This window comes from Haemaphysalis longicornis, unplaced genomic scaffold (assembly GCF_048455015.1).
Source record: "Haemaphysalis longicornis isolate Haplotype H1 unplaced genomic scaffold, Haemaphysalis longicornis Haplotype H1 scaffold_1, whole genome shotgun sequence".
In the NCBI taxonomy this organism is placed as follows: Eukaryota; Metazoa; Arthropoda; class Arachnida; order Ixodida; family Ixodidae; genus Haemaphysalis; species Haemaphysalis longicornis.
This window is the reverse complement of record NW_027526203.1, coordinates 104,597,524-104,618,571: the sequence shown is the minus strand read 5'-3', so window position 1 is coordinate 104,618,571 and position 21,048 is coordinate 104,597,524. Positions and strand designations below refer to the sequence as shown.

At 48.2% G+C, this 21,048-nt stretch overlaps 1 protein-coding gene across 1 annotated transcript in view; it reads left to right on the top strand.

Moving 5' to 3' along the window:
• LOC144145109 (cytochrome P450 4V2-like) overlaps positions 1-21,048 on the top strand; it is a 180,001-nt gene that overhangs the window by 119,729 nt on the left and 39,224 nt on the right. The window contains exon 9 of the mRNA XM_077676645.1: positions 15,432-15,498. Coding sequence (XP_077532771.1) covers positions 15,432-15,498 — 67 coding nt within the window. The remainder of the gene's footprint in view (positions 1-15,431; positions 15,499-21,048) is intronic.

Genomic DNA, 21,048 nt, shown 5'->3' with positions numbered 1-21,048 from the left:
CCCGGCTAGTGGCTGGATATAATGGGAGTTTAGAGAGAGGACAGATAAATAACATTTATTCAGAAAAATCTTCTCTTATGGGGCGGGAGCGGTTTCCCACAGGGCTGCCGCTACCTGGAGGCATCGGAAGGTGACTAGCACTTGGTCCGAAAACTCGGAGCTCCGGAAGACATGCTCCCAGGCTTGGGGTGTGGGGACGGGTGGATAGGGATCCTCGGGGAACTGGCAGAGAGAATGAAAGTGCGGGTCCCGTGCCCCGCAGTTCGGGCATTGGGTTGAGGGAAACAGGTGGGTGTGGGAGTGCTGGGGCTGTAGGATTGTGCAGTTGGGTGGTGTGCACTTGGATGACGCGCCACATTACGGACTCCTCTGGTGATGTGGTGGAGGGAGAGGGGGTCTGATGGTTCAGGGGGAGTGTTATACTGAATTATCTGTATAGGGTGGTGGGGATGCTGTGTTTACAATCAAAAGAAGCAGGACCTCGGGCAACGAGTTCTCTAGCATGTGAATATGCTGCTTCATTGCCAACTGAGCCAGTGTGGGCAGCAGTACACAGTAGCTCGACAGGATGTTGGGGAGGGCGTTAGAGGATGATATGGAGAGCTTGTGGTGAGATAGGACTCTTGATGTAGTTGGAGATGGCGTGCTTGTAGTAGAAGAGGATGGCGGTGGATTGGGGGCGTTTAACTATTGCGATGGCGATGGCGGCTTCTTCTGCCACCGTATGGGAGGGGGTGAGGACCGACATAGCTGTCGGGTTTGGAGGGCCGTGCATGGAAGTAGGGTAAGCGTGATCGTTTGGGTATTGGGCCACGTCCACATGGATTGTAGGGGGGAGGGCAGGTGGGCGACGGTGTGGTGTTTGGCACGGGCCATGCGGCGGCCTGCATGGTGGAGAGGGTTCATGTTGCGAGGAAGGGGTTTGATTATGGGCAGGCGTCGTCTGTGTTGGGGTACAGGGGAGCGTGTGGATGGTTTTGATGTGCAGGGAGGGTAGGATGTGGTGTGTGGTCAAGGTGGGGGAGAGTTGGAGGATTTCGGAGGAGCGGTACGTGCGCTTCTATGAGTTCCTGTGTAACGGCCGGAAGCGCCAGGCAGCTAGAGCGAAGTCACTGCGGCACCATGTTTGGAGAGATGGGGCCGTGCCTTCGTGCAAACACAATGCAAGTGCAGCGAGGGGGGCGGGGTATTCTGGAATCTCGGTTTTAACTGGCGATAGGGACGGCTTGGGATCGCGCGCGGTGTTATAGCTGCCAGCGGGGCTACGAAAACCTTTAGATCTACCTTGATGCACACGTGTGTGTCAATCGAGAAGACACTTTCACGTGACACATGGAGCGCTACTACCGCGGACGATTTTAACGCGATAGCGCTATTATGCTCGCTTTTCGATTTTGCCTAACCTGCTAGCCGCCCGCTGTCAATCATGGTCATCAAGTGTCCGCGGAAATACGTGATCGCTGACATCCGGAAGCTACGACCGAGACAGGCAGATGCGAGGGCTCGCCTGAATGTGGATACGCGCAGTACCATCTGAAATGTGGAAAGAAGGACAAGGATATGATGGCGGAACTAAAGAAAAGGTACGCGAATTCAGCAGGCGCCACGTCTGCGCCGTGAAGTTAATTCTACGCTCGGTCGGTGGTGGAAGGCTTGGAAGACCATCACCAACCGTGCGCGTAACTGACACCATCACCCCAATGAGGCTCTCCCATTGCAACTAATGCCGGCACCAACATTGTGTCATAATCAAAGCAGGGGCCGTAGATTATCGGCAGCCTCACAAAAATCAACGAAGGTCTAGATTTCAGCAGCAACTACCTAATTTCTCCTAGTAAGAAATAAAACCCAGTTCACAGACCTTAAAGGAGCCATGAAGAGAAAATACAACTTCGTTTAATTTGAAAGAACTAGGATTCAGTATCTCACTCAGCTCCATTACATCCACAAAAGATGTATTTTAACAAAAAAAAAAGGAAGAAGTATTTAAAAACTTTCAAATTTTGCGCCACAGTGACGTGTTATGAGCAACAGTGATGTCATACGGGCCAACAATAAAACATTATTTTCAGTGCGTTAACTGCACGTTAGCATTCAAGTGATGCGGTCAAATGGAACTAGAGGCCCCATTACAGACGCCCAGTCATGTGTCGTCGCGACAGGTTAGTTAGGCGGCCGCCAATCGCGCAAACAAGGTTCCGTGACGTCATAGAAAAGTTGCGGGAAATTGGTTAGCGGGTGGCGACTTCTTCACACGCTTTCTTTAATATCTCCGTTATTTGTTCGAAGATTTCGATGATATTAGTGTCATTGTTATCGGGAGTAAGCAGTCTTTCTAATCAACCTAACTTGCATTTTGTCTTCATGGCTGCTTTAAGTGCGCTATATTTATTTTAATTTTCGGATTTTTCGCTGCTCTGTCGCCGCTGCAAGGTGTGTGGAGCAAAGATATGGTGGCACCGCGCGATGAAGACGAAAAAAGCACCCAAAATATTTCAGAATGTCTTCTCAGAAAACACAACAGCAAGAATTCACGGCATGGCTCTACAGCGAAGCGTAAGAGCAGGTCTCACAATCGCCAAAATACAAACCATCCTAAACGAATCAGGCCACATTGTAAAACACATGACTAGGAGAACAGCAAGAGTCAATGAGGTAATTATAAGACTCATGCAGGCACTGATTATGAGCCGGATATCTTTCAACCTTCCGTACTACAAACTTATCCTTACTAGACAAAACCTAATTAACGCCTTTATCAGCACAGAATATACGGCAGCCCTCAACATACGGCAGCCCTGTTTACGATTACCTAAAATGTCCCGGAATCGGGTCTTCCTAACACCTTTGTGGACATTAGGGAAGCAGCGATCCTAGCGCAAAGTAAGCAGCTGTGAAAAACAACGTCGGGACGGGCTGTCGATTGCAAGTCATCCCCCCCCCCCCCCCCCCTGCACGCCATGATAGACATCTCAGCGGTCAAGCGAGTCCACATAAAAACTTCGCCACCAAAATCAACGAGGACAGGTGAGAACCGAGAATCAAATTTCTTCAATTAAAATCCCAAAACCATGCAAACACCTTGTACAACTACCTTGAACGTGCTAAACTACTCATGAAACAATCGCCGCAGTGGACTACCATGGCAACCTTCGTTACTGCATGACTCTCTCCCACAAACAGGAACCTAAAAAGCGGAGATTGGAACCATCCTCGTTGAAATCCAGCTGTCGAAATCATCAAAAGAAGCACAAATATCAGTATCTTCGGTCAGTACAGCATTTCTAACATCATTACAAACAGACTACCTAAGCGTTCCCACAAGATTCTGCCATCTCTAATGAAAGATGTTCAATTACATGAACTCCCGGACGCCAGGGTCTTGAAGGGACCAAGGTTGCTGACCAAGACGCACGCGAACTCACATACCACGTTTCTTGCGGCCATGTCTGCCACGCCCCTCTCCCCGAAAAATACGGAGAACGACTCCTTTTTCTATACTTACGAACACAATCCTTCGCATGCCATTAAGGACTCTAAAGGCTGAAGAATCGCAAACTGTGCGCTCGGTGCAAACTAATTTATACATCCACACATCTACTTGGGTGAAGATGTTTGGGTGGAAACATCAGAGGGAAATGAAAAGTGTGCTAATGCGGTAAGCATGCAAAACCTTCCTCGCAACCCACTCATTTCCAAGGGCATGCGCAAAGGAGAACAACTCAGACATTGCATATTCTATTTCTGTCAAGAAATGGGAGGCAGCGTGGACCAGATCCTCACCTCAAGATCAGCCTGAGGGTTCTGGGAACAAGCTGCTGCATCCGGGGGTCCGAACGCAGGGTCTCCCCTGCACACACTCCCACTATTTCTCACTGAACAAGGGTATTCTTTCAATCTAAGCAAAATCTAGAATGTTCAGACAGGCTACGAAATGAAGCAATAAGCACTGTGTGAACCACTAAATGTGCCGCCTCTTCACTGAGACGGACCAACACCAAGCAGCCGAAACCTTTCACGCCCGTATCTTAAGCCACATAAGCGTAGGTAGCGCCTGTCAGTCCTGCGCCACGGTGATTTAAATGATTTAAAAGCGTTGAGGCTTGCCTTGCACTCACGGCTGACCTTAGTGAATGGAAAGAAGAAATAGTAAACGCAGAAACGCCGTTCCAAAATGGTTCTTCGGCGTCGAGGTAACGCTATATTTCCCTACAGCTTAAGACCTAAACTCATGCCTCGTTGCAACTCTTTTTATTCATTTACCCCAAAGGGTCTCACGGGTGGTTGGGGTGAAAAAAAAATAAATTATAGAATAAAAAAGAATTACTCATTGAAATACAAATACATACACATTCATGTCGAAATGCATAGTTGGATCATAAGGGTACACAAAAAGGGGGGCAATAGACACCCAATTCTAACAACTTTACGTACACGTTAAAAGATACATACATTTACAAATTTACATTGAGGAATAATTGTGACTCGTTCATGAATGAGTCACGGTGAAGGACGACGATGACGTTACATAGGAGCAGATTCCAGTGACGAATTACAAGTGAGAGTGGCGCGAGAAAAATAGGTTTTCACCTGCGAAAAATTGCTGCACTTTGAAGGTATGATCTAGACGAGAACAAACGCGATTAGCGCGTATTATGCGCGAGAGAGCGAAAGCATACAGGTTGTGGTACAACCTACGAAATACCGATCAAAGACAATGAAGCCGGCGTGGTTGTAGATGTGGTAAGTTTAGGAATTTTTCCGTTTCTGTTAAGCTTGATGTTCGTGAGTAGTTCCTAAGAATCAATCGGACAGCTTTATTTTGGAGTTCTGGAAGTTTATTTACAAGACATGACTGATTTGGGTTCTATGTTAATGCTGCAGATTCTATCTTTGATTGAGCTAGTGTTTGGCAGGCCGGAACCTTTGTGGGCGTGTTATTTTAATGCAGATTGCGCCTAATAAATACGCGTGATTTAGAAGCTCGGCTGGTTCTTGTATCGATATGATGGTTTCAGTTTAGATCAGACGTTACGAGGACCCTCAAGTATTTTGCCATGGTTACGGCTTGCATAGGCATACTAATAAGAAAATAGTCACGGAGAACTGACATGGTTGTTTTAGTAAATATTATGGCGTTAGTTTGGGCTCATTTATTGCCATTATAGCAAATTGTAGCCCTTGGCAGTGGCTGCTGCGCTAGATCATTGTGGTATGCTTTGGTCAACGCTATACGGGGCTCTGATATGCTAGCTTTTGTAAATGTTATGGCGTTATTTTTGGGCACATTTGGTTCCAGCATTGTAAATAGCAGCCCTTACAAGTGGCTTTTGCGCTGGATCACTGTGCTATGCTTTCGTCAATGCTGTAACCGTAAAGAACACTGTTACATATTCACGAACAGAATTGGGGAGTTATGGGGGATGTTTCACTTGTTCGCACTCCCGTTGAGCATTATACGCACAGAATAAATCGCGGCAAAACAGTACTTTTAGTGTGAAACGTTGTGACGTGGATGAAGACCAGAACAGCCACGAAGGCTCCCGGTAACCGCAGGAACGGAAGATGGGGCGTTGTAACTTCCAATTGCGACATAAGCTGAACTGATATTGCAGACTGGAAAGCGCAACGAACCATGCTTCAGCCGCCTTCACGTATTGTAACCCTCAGGATTTGCTAGGAAGGCGCAACACACCCACGGCTCCCGTAGGGGGTGGATTGGGATGTGACCGCGCTTTTAGATAAGGAATATAGGTTTGGTGGAAGAGCAGAGACAGATTATGAGGTATCTATGAGGATTTCTGACATTTGGAACCAGCTAATTCCACGCGAGGAAATCGCAGTGGGACAGCGCCGTTGCCTGTAAAGCTGCCTCGTGCGCGAAGACGGTGAAAACTGTGAGATGCCGCCTGGTAACGCAAGGGCAATGTGGTGTGTATCTGTTAGATGGAACACAGCCTATCTTCTACACCCGATGCTCTTTAATCCTGCTTTCTTGGAGCAGAGTGCCAGAACACGTAGAAAGTCCGGTTTTGGTCTATAAAGCAGTCCTAACTCCTTGAGTAATCACCGTGAAGACGTGCAGGGCCAGTGAAGAAGTGCTCTAATGCAAAAGTGCAGCACTCTGTGTAAAAAAGAGAAATGTGTTGCCAAATGGTGGCTGGTAATAAACGTTAGTTGGAGCAAGAGGTTAGAAAACTTTTCGATAACTAGTAGTCGTATGTTGGTGTTATGACGAAATGGTATCTACGAACAAAGAACGCCGAAACCCTGTTCTGTGCTCCTTCAAAGTGTAAGGTTTTTGCTTAAAATATGTCTCAGATTGTTTTCCTCAAAATGCTGATTATACTGTGTAGGGGGCCCTTATACCAAAACGTGAAAATAGTGGACGAAGATAAATATGGTTGAGGTGGAACTGCACCTTAAGCCACAGGGTGTTTTACGCGATAGGGGCGCCCTGCGCACACAAAGGAGTAACCAATACCTCTCTTTTTAGAGGGTCTGAGATCACTCTACGTACTAGATGAGTTTTAAAACTCCGGTATATACAAGAGAAGTGAAAAGTAGTTAATTTGTGAACCTTGGTTCATCTGCTAAGAATAGTGTATGGTATAGCGGAGTTCCAGTTAAAAAGTAGGTGTAAAGTTTAAGGAAGTGTCGTTTTCTGGCTTCATGGCGTGCTGTTCACGCGCGCGTGGAAATTAATGAAGCCCGTAAGCGGTGGCCAAACTACATCCAGGCGCCGCGAAGGAAACTGGACGGGAAACAATGAGCCGCATTGGGGGGACACGTGCACAGTATCTCCGCGGCCCTGTCTTTAATGCCTAATGATCGGTCCACAGGCGTCTCTGACTGCGGGGCACTAGTTCAATGACAACACTAGGTTATACCCCGGCGTTGGATACATTGCTGCTCGCACCCATAAGCGGCGCTGTTGTATTCAACGAAGCTGTGGGCTTAGAAACATGCCTTGTTGCAGGTTACAAAGCTGAGCCATCGATTCCCTTCTTTCGGGTGTCGTATAGTATTCCCTGCCTACCAGGTTTTTAAAGTGTGCCTTGGCGATGAAATACAAAGTAACCACTAGTAAATTATTCCTGCTTAATATAGCCAGCCGACTATAAGTGTTGATGTCTAGGACGTTATCTTTATTGCAAAAAGGAATTCCGGTTCCGAGATTGCTCTTTTATTTGGGGTTACCTTGTTTGCTCTCGATCAACGGCTGTCACGTAGCTCAGGAGTGTTCTGGGGAAGGAGAAATACAAAACGGGCGTGTCCGACAAAATTTCGTATGATAGGCAGGCAATAGCGTGGCGCCCTTGAGCTGGATATTTATGGTTACGCTTTATAGCGCCCAACCAGTACCGGTTTCAAGCCCGCAGTTAACTCGAACGCAGTCGCGGCCGATTGGGTCGTCGATGGTGGCTACGAGCGGCAATGTACCCCGCGCCAATTTATAGCGTAGTGCCTTTCTAAAGTGTCATGTCGAGACTGAAGCAGCAGAAGAGCGACGATTAAGCGTATAAAAAGATTCCTTTAAAGCTTTACTGGCCACGAAACTGCTCCGTAACTCTATGGGCGATCTTCATATGGTGCCATTTGCGGCCGCGCGGTGGCGCCACCGTCTGTATGACGGCACTCCTCGGGCAGTAGTATAGCACTGACCAAGCGACAGGGACGCGGTTTTTTACGCGAAGGACATGCAACAAAGTTCTCACGCTATTTTTTATTGTGCGACTTAAGTAGCAGATGTAAAAAATATTGCCAAACACGTATTGTGCGCCGGATCACAGTGGACGCCGCGTGCCTAAAAATTAAGTCAAAGCCCGTAAAAAGGAATGATCAGCTCTGTGTACATTAAACAGCTACGAATTTCCTTGGCTTCCGATCATCCCCGTCGGTCTTCTGTTCTTTCTTCAGAGGGATTTCGGCGCACGTTAAAAATCCCCAGGTGGTTAAAAATTCATTTGTAGCCCTGAACTACGGCGTGTCTCATCGCCTGCCTTGCGTCGGCGCATTAAACCCTACAGTCAGTCAATTCCTTCATCAGGCGACTGAGGCTACCCCCTTGGTTGGTCCTCCTCTTCATCCGGACGATTTATGTACATCCGACAAATTAAAATGCAATATCCTCTCCCCATACATGGATAAATGAAGTTAACAGTCACCATTGAATACGGAAGCTCTAGGTTTTGTGAGCGCCTATCCGTGAGTTAATGCAACCTAACTTCAAATTGGTTAAAATAGCTTCGTTGCGCGCCCTTTTCTGCTCCCGATCAGTTTTAAAAATGGTGTTTCGAGAATACCATGGTGGCTTGTATAAAGAAGGGGATTCTAATAGAGATCCCGCGGGCTTTATTCTGATAGCGAGTGACGTCCTCCAGCTCCCTGATTTGTACATCGAAAGAAGGGCTGTCCGCCGGTGCCTAACCAAGGCTTTGACGACAAACGTTGTCGGCTCATGTCCTTCCACATTTCAACTTCTCACCACAATAGGTATAAGTTGGAGGGGGAGGGTAGAGTTCCGCGTTGTCGCCAATCACTGTCACTACCTCATGGTGCGGTTCGGTGGGAACTTCGTGCTTAAACTACCAAGAAAACCAGAGCAAGTAATACATGTCATGCTAACATTGTCGTTCAGCCAGGATAGAAGGGGAAAATGCACTTATTTGTGCTAGATCCTTACTTAAATAGCTAGGCCATCCCCACTTTCACGTTATGCTCTAATCAGGGTGTCGAACCGGAACCGGAACCGAACCGAAAACCGGAACCGAACCCGAATTTTTGCCCGGAACCGGAACTGAACCGAACCCGTATTTGTTCCGCCATTTTGGAACTGAACCCGAACCGGAACGAATCGAAGGAACCGTTCCGAACCGGTTCCGGGGCTTCAAAGCTCTGATTTCTAGTTTTTGATTATGGTGGTCTACCTTGTGTCTGAAGTTATTTTCACCACTCGCCTGACAGCGCCACCAAATATTGCGCATAGTGTGTAGTCGCACAAACCATCAGTTTTTCTTCCTATTATAACCCTCAATATAATGTAAAGTTGTCCGTATATGAGACTGAACAGACATATGCGGCAGGTCGCATAGCAGCGACGCCATTACAGGGGGGAGTAACTGCTCGGCGTTTCGTCCTCCCGTTGCTCTCTAAATCGGTGGGGACGAACATTTACTCCGCGAATTATGCACACAGCACGCACACTCTCACAGTTACTCCTCTTGAGGAGCAACGGTCGCTCGCGAGGACTAACAGCTGTAGTTAGTCCTGTTTTCGTTCTTTTTGGCTAAGAGTGTATACTATCAGTTTGTGTTAGATACTGTTCATTTCCCAAATTTTCTTTTAGCATTAAGAATAAGTTATGCTTGAACGTATATTCCGAGGCAACATATCATGGCTTATTCATCGTGGTTCCCATGTACATGGTGTTTAATATTGTGTAAAGCTTTCACTGTGTTATTAATGTGAATGCATCCCTGCCCCCTTGTGAAGGCCTCCAATGACATCATCAACTGCTGGAGTGTTGTATACGCTGGGCTAGTTGGTGCTAATCCCTGATGGCTAACAGAGCAAAAACTAGGTTAAGACACGGAAGGGGGGAAACAAACAAGCGGTGTTGTCACTCTCAAATTCTTATGCACTGCTCTTAAAGTCTGCTCACAAAACATACTTTTCGGTAAAATAACGCGTTGGTCCTCTTCACACGTTAATAGCAGTTTCAGGTCATTGTTTACCATGTAATGTACCATAACGTTCCAGTTGAAGCTTATTTCGGGCCTGACTGTGGGCCGCACGACGGCACCCATGCACTCCCCGATGCGGCGCTGCTTATCACCCTCGGGAACATGGGGAGCGATGGCACGGGCCAATAAGCTAACCTTTTCCACTTTTTGAAAAACGGTGCTCAAAGGCAAACTTTGGGCCTAACTGCAGAACTTGGCGATTAGGGCTCCGCGAGCTGCATGTCACCCAACGCGTGCACTTGTCCTTGCGTTGGAGTGGATCTTTTCCTGGATGGAAGGGTATGCCGGACGATGATACAAAGCGCTTCCGTTACTTGATCAGCGGAAACTATAGGTACTTAAAAAGCGTAGCAGATCAACCAATTTTTTAATGCGAAATTTTTTGCCTTATTCTGCGAAAATACGCGTGTGTGCGGGCGTGCTTGTGTGATTCTTTGATGGTATTAAATACGATGGCGGTCGGGCAGGCTCTCTGCTACCCAGAGAAATTGCCTGTCCTGCCAAAAGGGTGCCCGCTTGTCAGTAAATTACACCTGTCTGCCTGCCTGCCCACCAGCCGGGAGATTTCGGCGAGGATGCGTGATTTGGAGACGAGGGGCGGCGACGCAAAGCCGCACCACGGCGACACTCGATGGAACCAAAAAAAATATATATATGGTAGACGGCGGTCGCCTGCTTTGTGGACGGACTGGCAATGGGTAGCCTGCAGGGAAGGTGCCCATTGCCAGAAGGTTCAGGCCAGTGGCGGTCCCAAGGGGGGGGGGGGGAGGGGGTGAAGGGGGCGGTCGTCCCCACAAAGAGGTCCTAAGCTTCTTATTTTTAGTTTTTTAAGCATTCCACTTGCGCGAAGTTAAATCCCAGTGGGTTGCACCGCATACGCGCACATGCCTCCATGGTTATCACCACCTCCACAGAATTGGCGCAAGGAGGGGAGCGATTCTTAGTCGCCTCGCCCCCCCCCCCAAAAAAAAATCGCCCCCCCCCCCCAAAAAAAAACCAATCTCTGGGACCGCTACTGGTTCAGGCAAGGATCCCAGAAGGGGGAGGCGTAGGTGGCGTCAGCGGCACCGGGGTCTACGGTGCCTCCTGGCCCACTGGCCAGGAGGCTACATGCTTGTCTGCCAGAAGACTGCGGCGAGGATGCTTTATTTGAAGACGAGGTGGTCGGTGAGCGGAGTAGAACACAAGGCGGTACCGCGGCAGTTCCATAGAGTCACGTTCTTGATAGCAGCGTTTAAGCACCTGTTGCTCTCATTTTGCGTAGTCTCTCAGGGTCACCCTCGTTGTTACCGAGACAACGGAGAGGCCACCGAAGATAAAGCAAGCATGAAAGTGGAAAATGAAAGTATGGCAAAAGTGTGAGCGAGAGGGCGGTATGCTGAAGCCGCGCGAATAATGCTCCCGGCGACGGCCCGCGCCATACGAGAGAACGCCAGAACTTAGCGCGAGTCGTCGTGTGTTCGCTGATGACGCGATTATTTCGTGAAACGCAGGCGCTATACGCCGTCGCCGAGAAGACGGCAGTTCGTGCTTCCCTCAACTTTCACATTAGGGTATATCGTAATAGTCAGTCTTTTTTTTTATGAAACTGAGGGTTTATGAGCCAAGAATAAAATTCAAATTGAATTATATAAATGACCTAACTGAATTAATAAAAACAAATTTGCGGTCATAAAGAGTATTTCTTTCACATTCACACACACAAGCAACCTTAATTGTCCCTGTGAACCTTTTATATCGTTTAAAGGGACACTGAAGTGAATTTTTCAAGCTCCCGTTTTTGCTTGCACTGCGTAGACTGGCTCAAATTAGCACACTTTTCATCGTTTATCCGGTTGACAAATCGGTAATTATTTTACAAAGCGCGAAAGAAGAAAAACTACCATGCGCGGTTTGCGGCGGCCGCACCAACTAAGGCTGTGACGTTGAGAGGAGGGGCGCCGTGATTGGACGATGCCCAAGGTTAGCAATCACACAAGTTTCGGTTTCGGTTTCGGTTCTGTAAAACATAACCAATGGCTTTGTTGGATGGGCATTCTCAATATCACAGTAATCATCGTACCGCGCTTCTGCCATGTTGTCGGCTGTAAAATGCACAAGATAAGCCTCCCAGGACGGCTTGTAGTCGTAGCATTCACTAGCCGAGACCTACGCAGTGCATGAACGCCCTCCGCGTACCCGCAGACGCCCAAATGTCATGCGCTTTTCCCCCATATTTGGAGCTTGCCTCCCTCATGCCTGTATCGTAAAAAGCGTGTTCGCACCAGGCCAAGGGTCTGTTCATTCTGGCCTGTGCCCACTGCCTGCAAGCAGTCGGTGCTTATGGCAACAGCACGCCAACGAGAACTCGCTAGCGCGCCAGTGCCAGCCTGCGCGCGTTTTGTGAACCAGTTGGTGTAGCCATGAACGTTGCGGCCCCAAAAAAGGTGAACTCAATATAGAAAACATCGGCGGAAAACAAAAAAGTTAACTTACAAAAAAAAAAAAGCACGTACCCGCGGGGATTCGAACTCGTGACTCGCAATACATTTGCGGTGAATTCCTAGCGCCCCAGACTGCTAGGCTACGAAGCGGGACGCGAATGTCTTGCTAATATAGGGTATATATTGTACAACCGGTTTACACTTTTATTTAGTTCTGGCATTTCAAGCCGCTTAGGTGACTATTTGTTGTACTGCGATCGTGCAGTAAGCGTCGCCCGAGTTTCCACAGTAGCTCACGTCTAGCAATTGCATTTCGTAGACGGAAAAGCGTTCGCAGATGCGTAGTCGTGCTGCTGACCGCTGTGCTTGTTCGCCCAGCGCAAAAAAGTGCTTCCCGCGCCCTAGTTTTACGCTGTACGGTAAAAATATCAGTTGATTTTATTTGCTTAGTACCTATATTGACTTCGCTGACTCTTCTCCCGCCTTCAAGAGGCCTTATATTTTCCTACTGGCGTACCAGTCAGCGAAGCGTCGCATGTGCAGCGCTTGTGTGAAGCGACCTTGACTTGGAGCTAGATACAGTGTACAAACAAACCAAGTAAAGAAAGGCACATTCTTCCATTCACAAACGTGTCCTGGCTTCGTTTCAACTAAGCGAACGAATTGCGACCAAGCAATTTTTTTTTAACCTCCTTGATTGCGACGACGCGCCGGCGGCCGGCGGACGAAACGCTGGGCCGACTGACTCTGTCGGCCGGGGTGCCGTGCAGTAGCGCAGCCGTGGCGCAGCCAATTGCCAGCTCATCCCCTCCTGACGTCACACGAAAACGCCACAGAAAATGGGCGAGCGTAAAGAGAGGAGGACAGCGTTTTCGAATTAGTTTTTCTACTAAATAAAATCGCGTAAACGCGCCTAGAGTGGTCGAAACATGGCCTGGGGACTCCGGACTACAATTTGCGCTAGTAATCCCGCAATGTTTACATATCACTTCAGTGTCCCTTTAAGTTAATGTTGAATCATTGACCTCCAATTAAAAACATTTTGCAGTTGATTGTGCAGTTAAAGGAACTCGGCAAAACTTCCGATAAACGCGTTCACTCTTTCCTTCGCGTCTGGAAGCACTGCGAAAGATCTAGGTATCGCAGCACGGAGCGGTGCTGCCTGCTTTGCCAGTCGCAGCAGATACGCCTTTCATTTCTGCCTTGCTTTTGTGGCTTTCTTGTGACAGCGGAGCTACTTAAGCTTGAACCTGGTTCTGTGGCGTCCGCAAAAAAAAAATACAAAGAACAAAACCTGCACTGCCCGTAATTGGTGCACCACCGCAGAGAGGATTGTATAACAGTGAAGCCGGCTTTCGCGCCTGCTCTAGTGTTAGCACAATGGACATATGCGTGGGTGCACCCTTTACTATATACCATCTTAAAGGTGAGACTCTTTTTCGGGCTACTAAAACGCAAAACTAAATTGGCGCAGATACACTAGTTGCGCAAGGCTGGAGAAACAGTGCATCTGAAGGTCGACCTGGCTTCTTCCCCCTGGGATCCGCTGTCAGTGTTGGGGACCGACCGGAACGGCCTTGTAAAAACCGAATAAACTTGGCCTCACCCTTCAACGCTCAGCTTAGCCTAGCAAGAACATCCGGAAACCAAAAAAACTGAGTTGAGCCCAGCAAAACTTAGGAAAAGAGCAAGATCCGAAGAAACGAGGATGACCCTCAGCTCCGGTGTTTCTCCAGCCTTGTGTCAGTAATGCAAGCTGCACCATTTTGAACAGCGAAGCTGCTGTTGCTGGCTGTAATGTGTGCGGCGTCATCAGAAAACCCCCGGGTCGTAGTTACTCCAGCCGGTAACCACGCGCGTGAGCAGGCGCCTTACGTGGAGTGCTTGCCATCGTCCAGGCTCGCGCGTGGCGCTCGGAAAAAATACTGAGAAAACAGTTCATGTGCGACCGTGCCTCAAGGGGGATGCACAAGACAGCTCGCGCTACAGACGCATAGTTCGCGTACCCGGTTGCCACTGGTTCTAGCACGTGTTGACGCGCTCCACTTTCGAACACATGTGAAAAGGTGCGGACAAAGCGATCCTGGGCCGCCAGTCATGCGTGAGGAAGACGGTGATACAGATGGGTTTGACGATGACTACTACTACCACAGTGAAACGCGACAACGGAACATGTAAATAAACAATTTCAAACCTACTGATAAGTGGCGGTGTATCCTTCAGTGCTTACACAGAAAGAAATCCTCCAGGCCTTGCGCGACTTATATAGTGCAAGCATGTCCAATTTTATTACGTGGCTATCGAATGCTTTCATTGCTGCAGCTGAAGGAAAGCGGGCCAATAGCCCCTCCACTGCTGTAAGGGCGTTTTTCGACGTCGTGGCCGCGTCTTAGAGGCTCGCCCATACGGGGCTCGCTCCTAATTGCAGGCTTTCAATCAATGTTGTTCTCTCTCTCTCTCTCTCGGCGGTCGAAGAAGGGAATGAGAGAAAAATCTTTTGAGCAAGTTTCCTAGTTGCCTAATAGATATGGAACGGTAATTTTTGGCTGAGGTGTTTTGCACCCTTTATAATATAATCGTAGTATTGCACGTGTTGGTTGACTACGTTCTGGAAGCATTTGAGATTTCGAAAAAATTAAAAGGGTTGCAGGGTCTTTTTGAATCGCCAAAATGAGAACGTTTGCGCAAAGAAACATACAATATGGATTTGTTTTTATACCGACGTTACAATGAAACGAAAACGCAGCACTAAAAAAAAATTTAACACAAAAAACACCCCTGCTTTTTTTTCTCTCCGAACCCGTTTGAACCCGTTTGAACCGGTTCGAACCGGTTCGAACCGGTTTGAACCGGAACGAAATGGTTCTCCGGAACCGAACCGGAACTGAACCCGAAAGGCTTGAACCCGAACCCGAACCGAACCCGAAAAAAGTCCGGTTCGACACCCTGGCTCTAATAGCTTTCATTGATACTCATGGCAGATTCGTACGCGCATGCGCAGCTTACAAGATGCAGTAATAATAGTTAAAGTCTACTGCTACACGATAGCTTTTGAAAACTGTTTCTATCATAGAGCTCGGAACGATTGTAATTTTTCTACGCTGGAGGAACTCCGTCTATGCCCAGCAGCGCATACGTAGTAAATAGTAGTAATGAAATAGTTAAATATGCAGTAATTATGGTTAGAGTCCACTGCTACAAGATAGGTTTTGAAAAGTGTTTCTAGCACAGAGCTCGGAAAGATGGTAGTTTTTCTACGCAGGAGGCACTCCGTCTTTTCCCGCCGGTGCCTGCATTTGGTCGAGAGCTAAAAGAAGACCTTGTTTTAGGTAAGTGTATTGCTTGTACGAATATCTTGTTGAACACGTTTGTGAGTAGAGTAGGCAGCCAAATTCACAGTTTATGCCAAATTAGTATATTTCAAATAACAAATACACACGGGAGACACTCCGGTTATTTTGAAACTAATTGACGCGTTTCGAAAACAGCGTTTTCAGTCAGGGCCTGTTCTGAGCCTGCTTTCCCAGCTGTTAAGCAGAGGTACACATAATGGCGCTAAAGGTCTTCTCTGTACAACAGGAGCTAATGGCCGTGTCGTTCTCGGAAGCTTCCTTTGGTGAAAGATTCTCAGCTGGAGATCGCTATTGCTTTGTAAACTATTCCGCAACTTTTTCACGTTTGCCCCGTAGACTACTCCATGACAGCTGCAAGTGTCAGTGCCATCATGGGGATGATGATGACGATGATGATGATTGTTGGATTTTTGGCGCAAGGCAACCTAGGGCAAACAGTGCTAAACAGAAGTGGTTAAAACACAATAAAAGTAGGTGCTAAACCCGGTAACCCCTACAAATAGTAAAATCAATTACAGGCAATGGTGATGGCCGGTGTACATGGTGGCCAGTTTTAACGCGATAGCGTTATTAGGCTCATTTTTTTTTTTCTATTTCCCCGTGGCTGCCGCTATCAGCCGTGCTCATCAAGAGTTCACGGAAATACGACACCGCTGCCACCCGCAAGCTACGACTGAGGCAGCAAGGTTCGAGGGCTTGGCCTGAATCTGTAGTATAGAGCAGGGGCCACTGAAGGGGCTATTTTCAGCTGGTGCCGCGCCTGCGCAGTGATTTTCGTCCACCACCCAGTCGGTGATAGCATACTCGACAGACACGTTCGCTAGCCGTGCCCGCAACTGATGCCATGACACAAATATGTCTTTCCACCAAAAGATAAAAAATACAAATTTACGGTGATTCACGTGGCGAAGCTACAACTGGGCTACGAGGCGTGGCGCAGTGGAAGGCTGCGGAATAATTTCGACTACCTGGAGATCTTCAACGTGCCGCGAAATCTCGACACACGGGCGTTTCAGTTTTCTGCGTCCATCGTGGAAACGGCTGCCGTTGCCTGGAATCAAACCCGCGTCCTTGGGCTCAGTAGCGCAATGCCTTAACCACTGAGCCAATCTGGCGTGTTTCCCACCCCAGTTATACCGGCCCCAACATTAGGTCACCCAACTAAAACAGGGTCAAAGGATTAACGCCAGTGTCTCAGAAATATAGGAAGGCATTGATTACGAGCAGAAACCAAGTAAGGACCAAGGCCTCTCCCAGATCTCCGGCCACGGTTATCGACTGCTACTTAAGTCGTCCATTTCCCCCCAAATTTTCTCCGTTTTCACCACCCTATATACACCCTCTCCTCGACAATAAACCCTCAACGCAATAGGAGTCAGCGAAGGACTCGATGGAGGGATCAGCTGTGAAAACCCAGTATATAGGGTAAACTCACATGAATTTTCAAACTACTTTTCAATGTTATCGTGCTTGTGTCTCCTCTGCAAGCTCCGTTTGGAAAACGATGAGGGGCTCCATGCGGCCAAGTTAAAAATCATCCTAAAACAGGCAAGGATGTCCTCAGACGGAAAACAAGCGCTAAATAAAAACACAGGACGAGGAGTGGACGGGACAAGCGCTACTTTCAACAAAAGCGCTTTTTCAACAAAAGCGCGTTTTTATTTAGCGCTTGTTTTTCGTCTGACGATGAACCAACACGCCCAAACCTTTTCCCCTTCTGAAGGATGTCCTCCCAGAAAACAGTCACGTAGGAATGTTCGTCGTGGCTCTAGATTCAAGCGGCAGAGCCGAACTCACAATGCCAAAAAAAGAGAAAATATTTAAGCCATTGCCACATTACAAAACACCTAACCAAGAGAAGAGCAGGACCGAAAGAAGGAACGGTAAGACTCATTCAGCCACTGATCATGAGCCGGATATTGCAGAGCCTAGCGTTCCACAAATTTACTCTCACCGAAGAAAATCAGAAACACCGCCTTCAGGACAGCATATAAGGCAGTCCTCAACGTCACAAGTTTGACCGTGAGACAACCTGACAATAGCTGGACCACAAAAAAACAAAATGGAGAACCAGAGACGGATCTAGAAGAAGGGGAAGTCCATTAGCTCAATAGAAGGATGAAATAACATTCGTGGACAAATGATGGACTGGGCAGCAGAGGACAAGAGCGGTGAAGGTCAATTGGAGAAGCATTCATCCTGCAGTCGACCTAGATAGGATGTTGATAATGATGACGAAGAATAGGTGCTCAAATTTTGTGTTTATAACACTTTTGAAAAAATCAGAGAAACCAGCCTTCTAGTACCAAGAGAGGGGCTGGGAAAACAAACCCCGACAGGCCATCGTATGGAAGACCGGCTACCCCTCTGAAAAGGAACGACTACACCCCATGATAGACACGTCATCGATCCAGCAAATCCGAATAATAACTGATATGGCAAGGTCAAGTTCATTCGATGAGAGTTCCAAAATTAAGAGACCACAATATACACCAACTCCGGCATCTACGAAAGTACGAGGAGGCAGAAATCGTCGTAGTTGACTACTTAGGTCTTCCACGTACATTGCCCTTTTCCGTACAGGAACAAATAAACGAAAGTTCGAGACATTTTCTTGAGGCAATCCGTAAAGCGGAAGTATCGAATAGAAGTTCAAACATGATTACATAATTATCAAAGGGCATTGGACTGTTTAATGCAAGCACCATATACCTAAACGCTCCGGTAAAGTACTCCCTTCCACAATTAAGAAAATTTACGTCTCCTGGAGAACGGACAAAAGGGTCTAGAAGAGAACGACCCACCGACCAAGAGGCACGCTAACCAACATTCAGTTCTCCTTGCTACCACGACTACCACACTCCCCTCCAAGGAAAACACCAAGAACGCCTCCTCATCCTACGCCTTGGAACACGATTTTTCTGTTTGTTTCAAGGTGGTCTCATTGCCGAAGAATCGCAAACTCTGTGGAGGGTAAACCAACACAAGTATCTACAACTGTATGTGGGCTAATATGTTCGGCGGGAACATCACGCATTAACTTAAAACTCTGCTAAAATCGGGGGAACATCAACTCTCTTCCACGCAACCCAGCGATGTCCAAAGGTATGCTCAAGGGAGAACAACTCAAGCATTACATATTCCACTTCAATCGAGACGTGGGAGGCAGCTTTTACCAGCTCGTTACCTCAAAATCAGCGTGGACTGATGAGAGGGCGAAGGAAGGAGCTGCTGCATGCGGCGCCCTAGAATTCAGGTTCCACCCTTAAGCTCCCTACCATCGCCTAACCCCATTTCCTAATCTCCAACTATTTTTTCTGTAGCACTGATCTTCTCTTTGTCGCTCTCTCTCTCTCTCTCTCTCTCTCTCTCTCTCTCTCTCTCTCTCTCTCTCTCTCTCTCTCTCTCTCTCTCTCTCTCTCTTCACAAAAAGCGAAAAGGTTAAGTCCGGCATACACATTAGATCACAAAACACTTTGAAACCCTGACATTGACACCTCCTCGCTTAAACTGACCAACTCTCCGCAGAGCCAATCTTTGAAGCTCGTTTCTCAAGCTGCAGAAGCGCAGAGGGTCTTTGTCCTTCCAGGGCCGCGGCGATTAAAAACCCTCGGTGCTGGTGTTTCTCTCTTCGCTGACCTTCAGTGCTCGTGAAGCACAGATCGCGAATACAGAAACTGCGTTCGAAAACGCTCCCCGGGAGTCCAAGCAACGCTATTGCGTCTTACATCTTAAGACGCAAACGTAGATCTCATTTGAACTTTTTATTATGCATGATAAGAAAGGAGGTTTAAAAATTTTACTCCTGATATATGCCGAAAAACACCTTTCATGAAAACCAGGGCGTCGCCACTGAAAAACAACGATGGTTGGAGTGCGATGTGTTGTCTATAGAGTTGGGAAAAGTGTTTATGCCGTGTTGTGTCGGGTGCCGTGCATGTGATTAGGATGTGGACAACGAGTAGGGCCGCTCCCCACTTGACACGCAGCGGCCTTGAAGATCCCGTCAGCAGATACGAGTTGCATGTGTGTGCTCCATCCGTAGTCTAGCCAAGGCGACTTCTGTGTATCTGTTGCGTGTGTCGGTGGTGTATGGTCCCAAGTGGGGTTTAATTACGTGTAGCTTGTTGTCTCTCCGTTCACGGCAGTCTGCATGCCATGTTTTACGAGGTGTTTTCTGACGTGTTGTTTCCCGTCAGTGTACGGAACTGTTGTTACATCAACTGTGTCTTCAAAGGCAGCAGCGGTAGCCATTTCATCAGGTACCTCATTACCAACGATTCCAGAGTGGACTGCAACCCTGCATACAGATATTAGGAGCAAAGACCTTTAGGGGCTCGGGCTGTCGGCGTCTCATGTCGTCGCATGTCCATGTGGTCATGGTACTAAAACACCGGGATACTCGTTTTCCAAAACCTCGCGCTAAAAGGTAACGCGGTATTAAGAAACCGGGACACTCGTTTTCCAACGCCCTGGGTACAACGTAACGCTTACAGAAAGCGTATACAGGATAAAACCGGTTCAAAAGAAACAAAAGATTTGAAGGTTTGTGTAACGTTCCCTGTCCGCTTCAGCAATGGTCAAGCACAAGCTGAAGCTGTTCGTAGACGGGCTATAATTTGTGTTACGCTGAAGTACCTGCCGGCTTTTGACGCTCGGCCTGAGCGAGGGTGGTCGGCCGAAGCAAGACAAGGCAGACTTACCTGGTGCGGCGGCCTCATTTTTCTGGGTTCTGCCGCCGAACTTTGCGCCAGCCGTGAAGAAGAGAGTCAAGATCGAGTTTTCGCCGCGGGGCTCTGTGCTCCGTAGGGACACGTCATCAGTGAGCTGCTCTCTTGGTTTCGCCGTAACTGCAGCAAGGCGGTGCTACGTTTTACGTTGGGGTAGCCCCTCCCTTCTGGACACCGTCTCTCTACTGACCCCTGGACCGCCATACTGGACACCAAGAAGACGTCATCATGGCTTCTTGGGAGGTTGTTCATCCACCGCCCAAGGCCCATTTATTCCACTTTAAGGGCCCCGAAAGACGTCACCATGGATGACCTAGTGAATGCCCTCGAGGAAATCGTAGGTCTTTATGGCCTGGACACCCTGAAGCATCAGGGTGGTTTTAAGTTTTGCGCGGTGGCGTCTACGGCTGCTGCTGCTTGCAAAATCTTCGAGAAAGGAGCCATCGTTGTGAACCGTGTTTCGTGCCCTGTGGCCTGCATGGGTCCTCAGGTTGTCTACGTTATGGTGTACCGCCTGAACACCGTATTGAGTAACGCGGATCTCGCGGCAGCACTGAGAGCGTATGGAAAGGTCCTCAACGTCAGCCAGCCGACGTGGAGGAGCTGCCAGCATATCAAGACCGGCATGCGACTTGTGCAGATGGAGATGGCCCAGGCCGTCCCCAACTTTATGAAGGTTCGAGGGTTCAAGGCGCAGTTCGAGTGCCGAGGTGTGCGGCGGGTATGCGCCCACTGTGGCCAGGCCGATCCTCAAGTTAGCGGCTGCAAGACCCCCTGGTGCGGTCGCTGCTCTGCG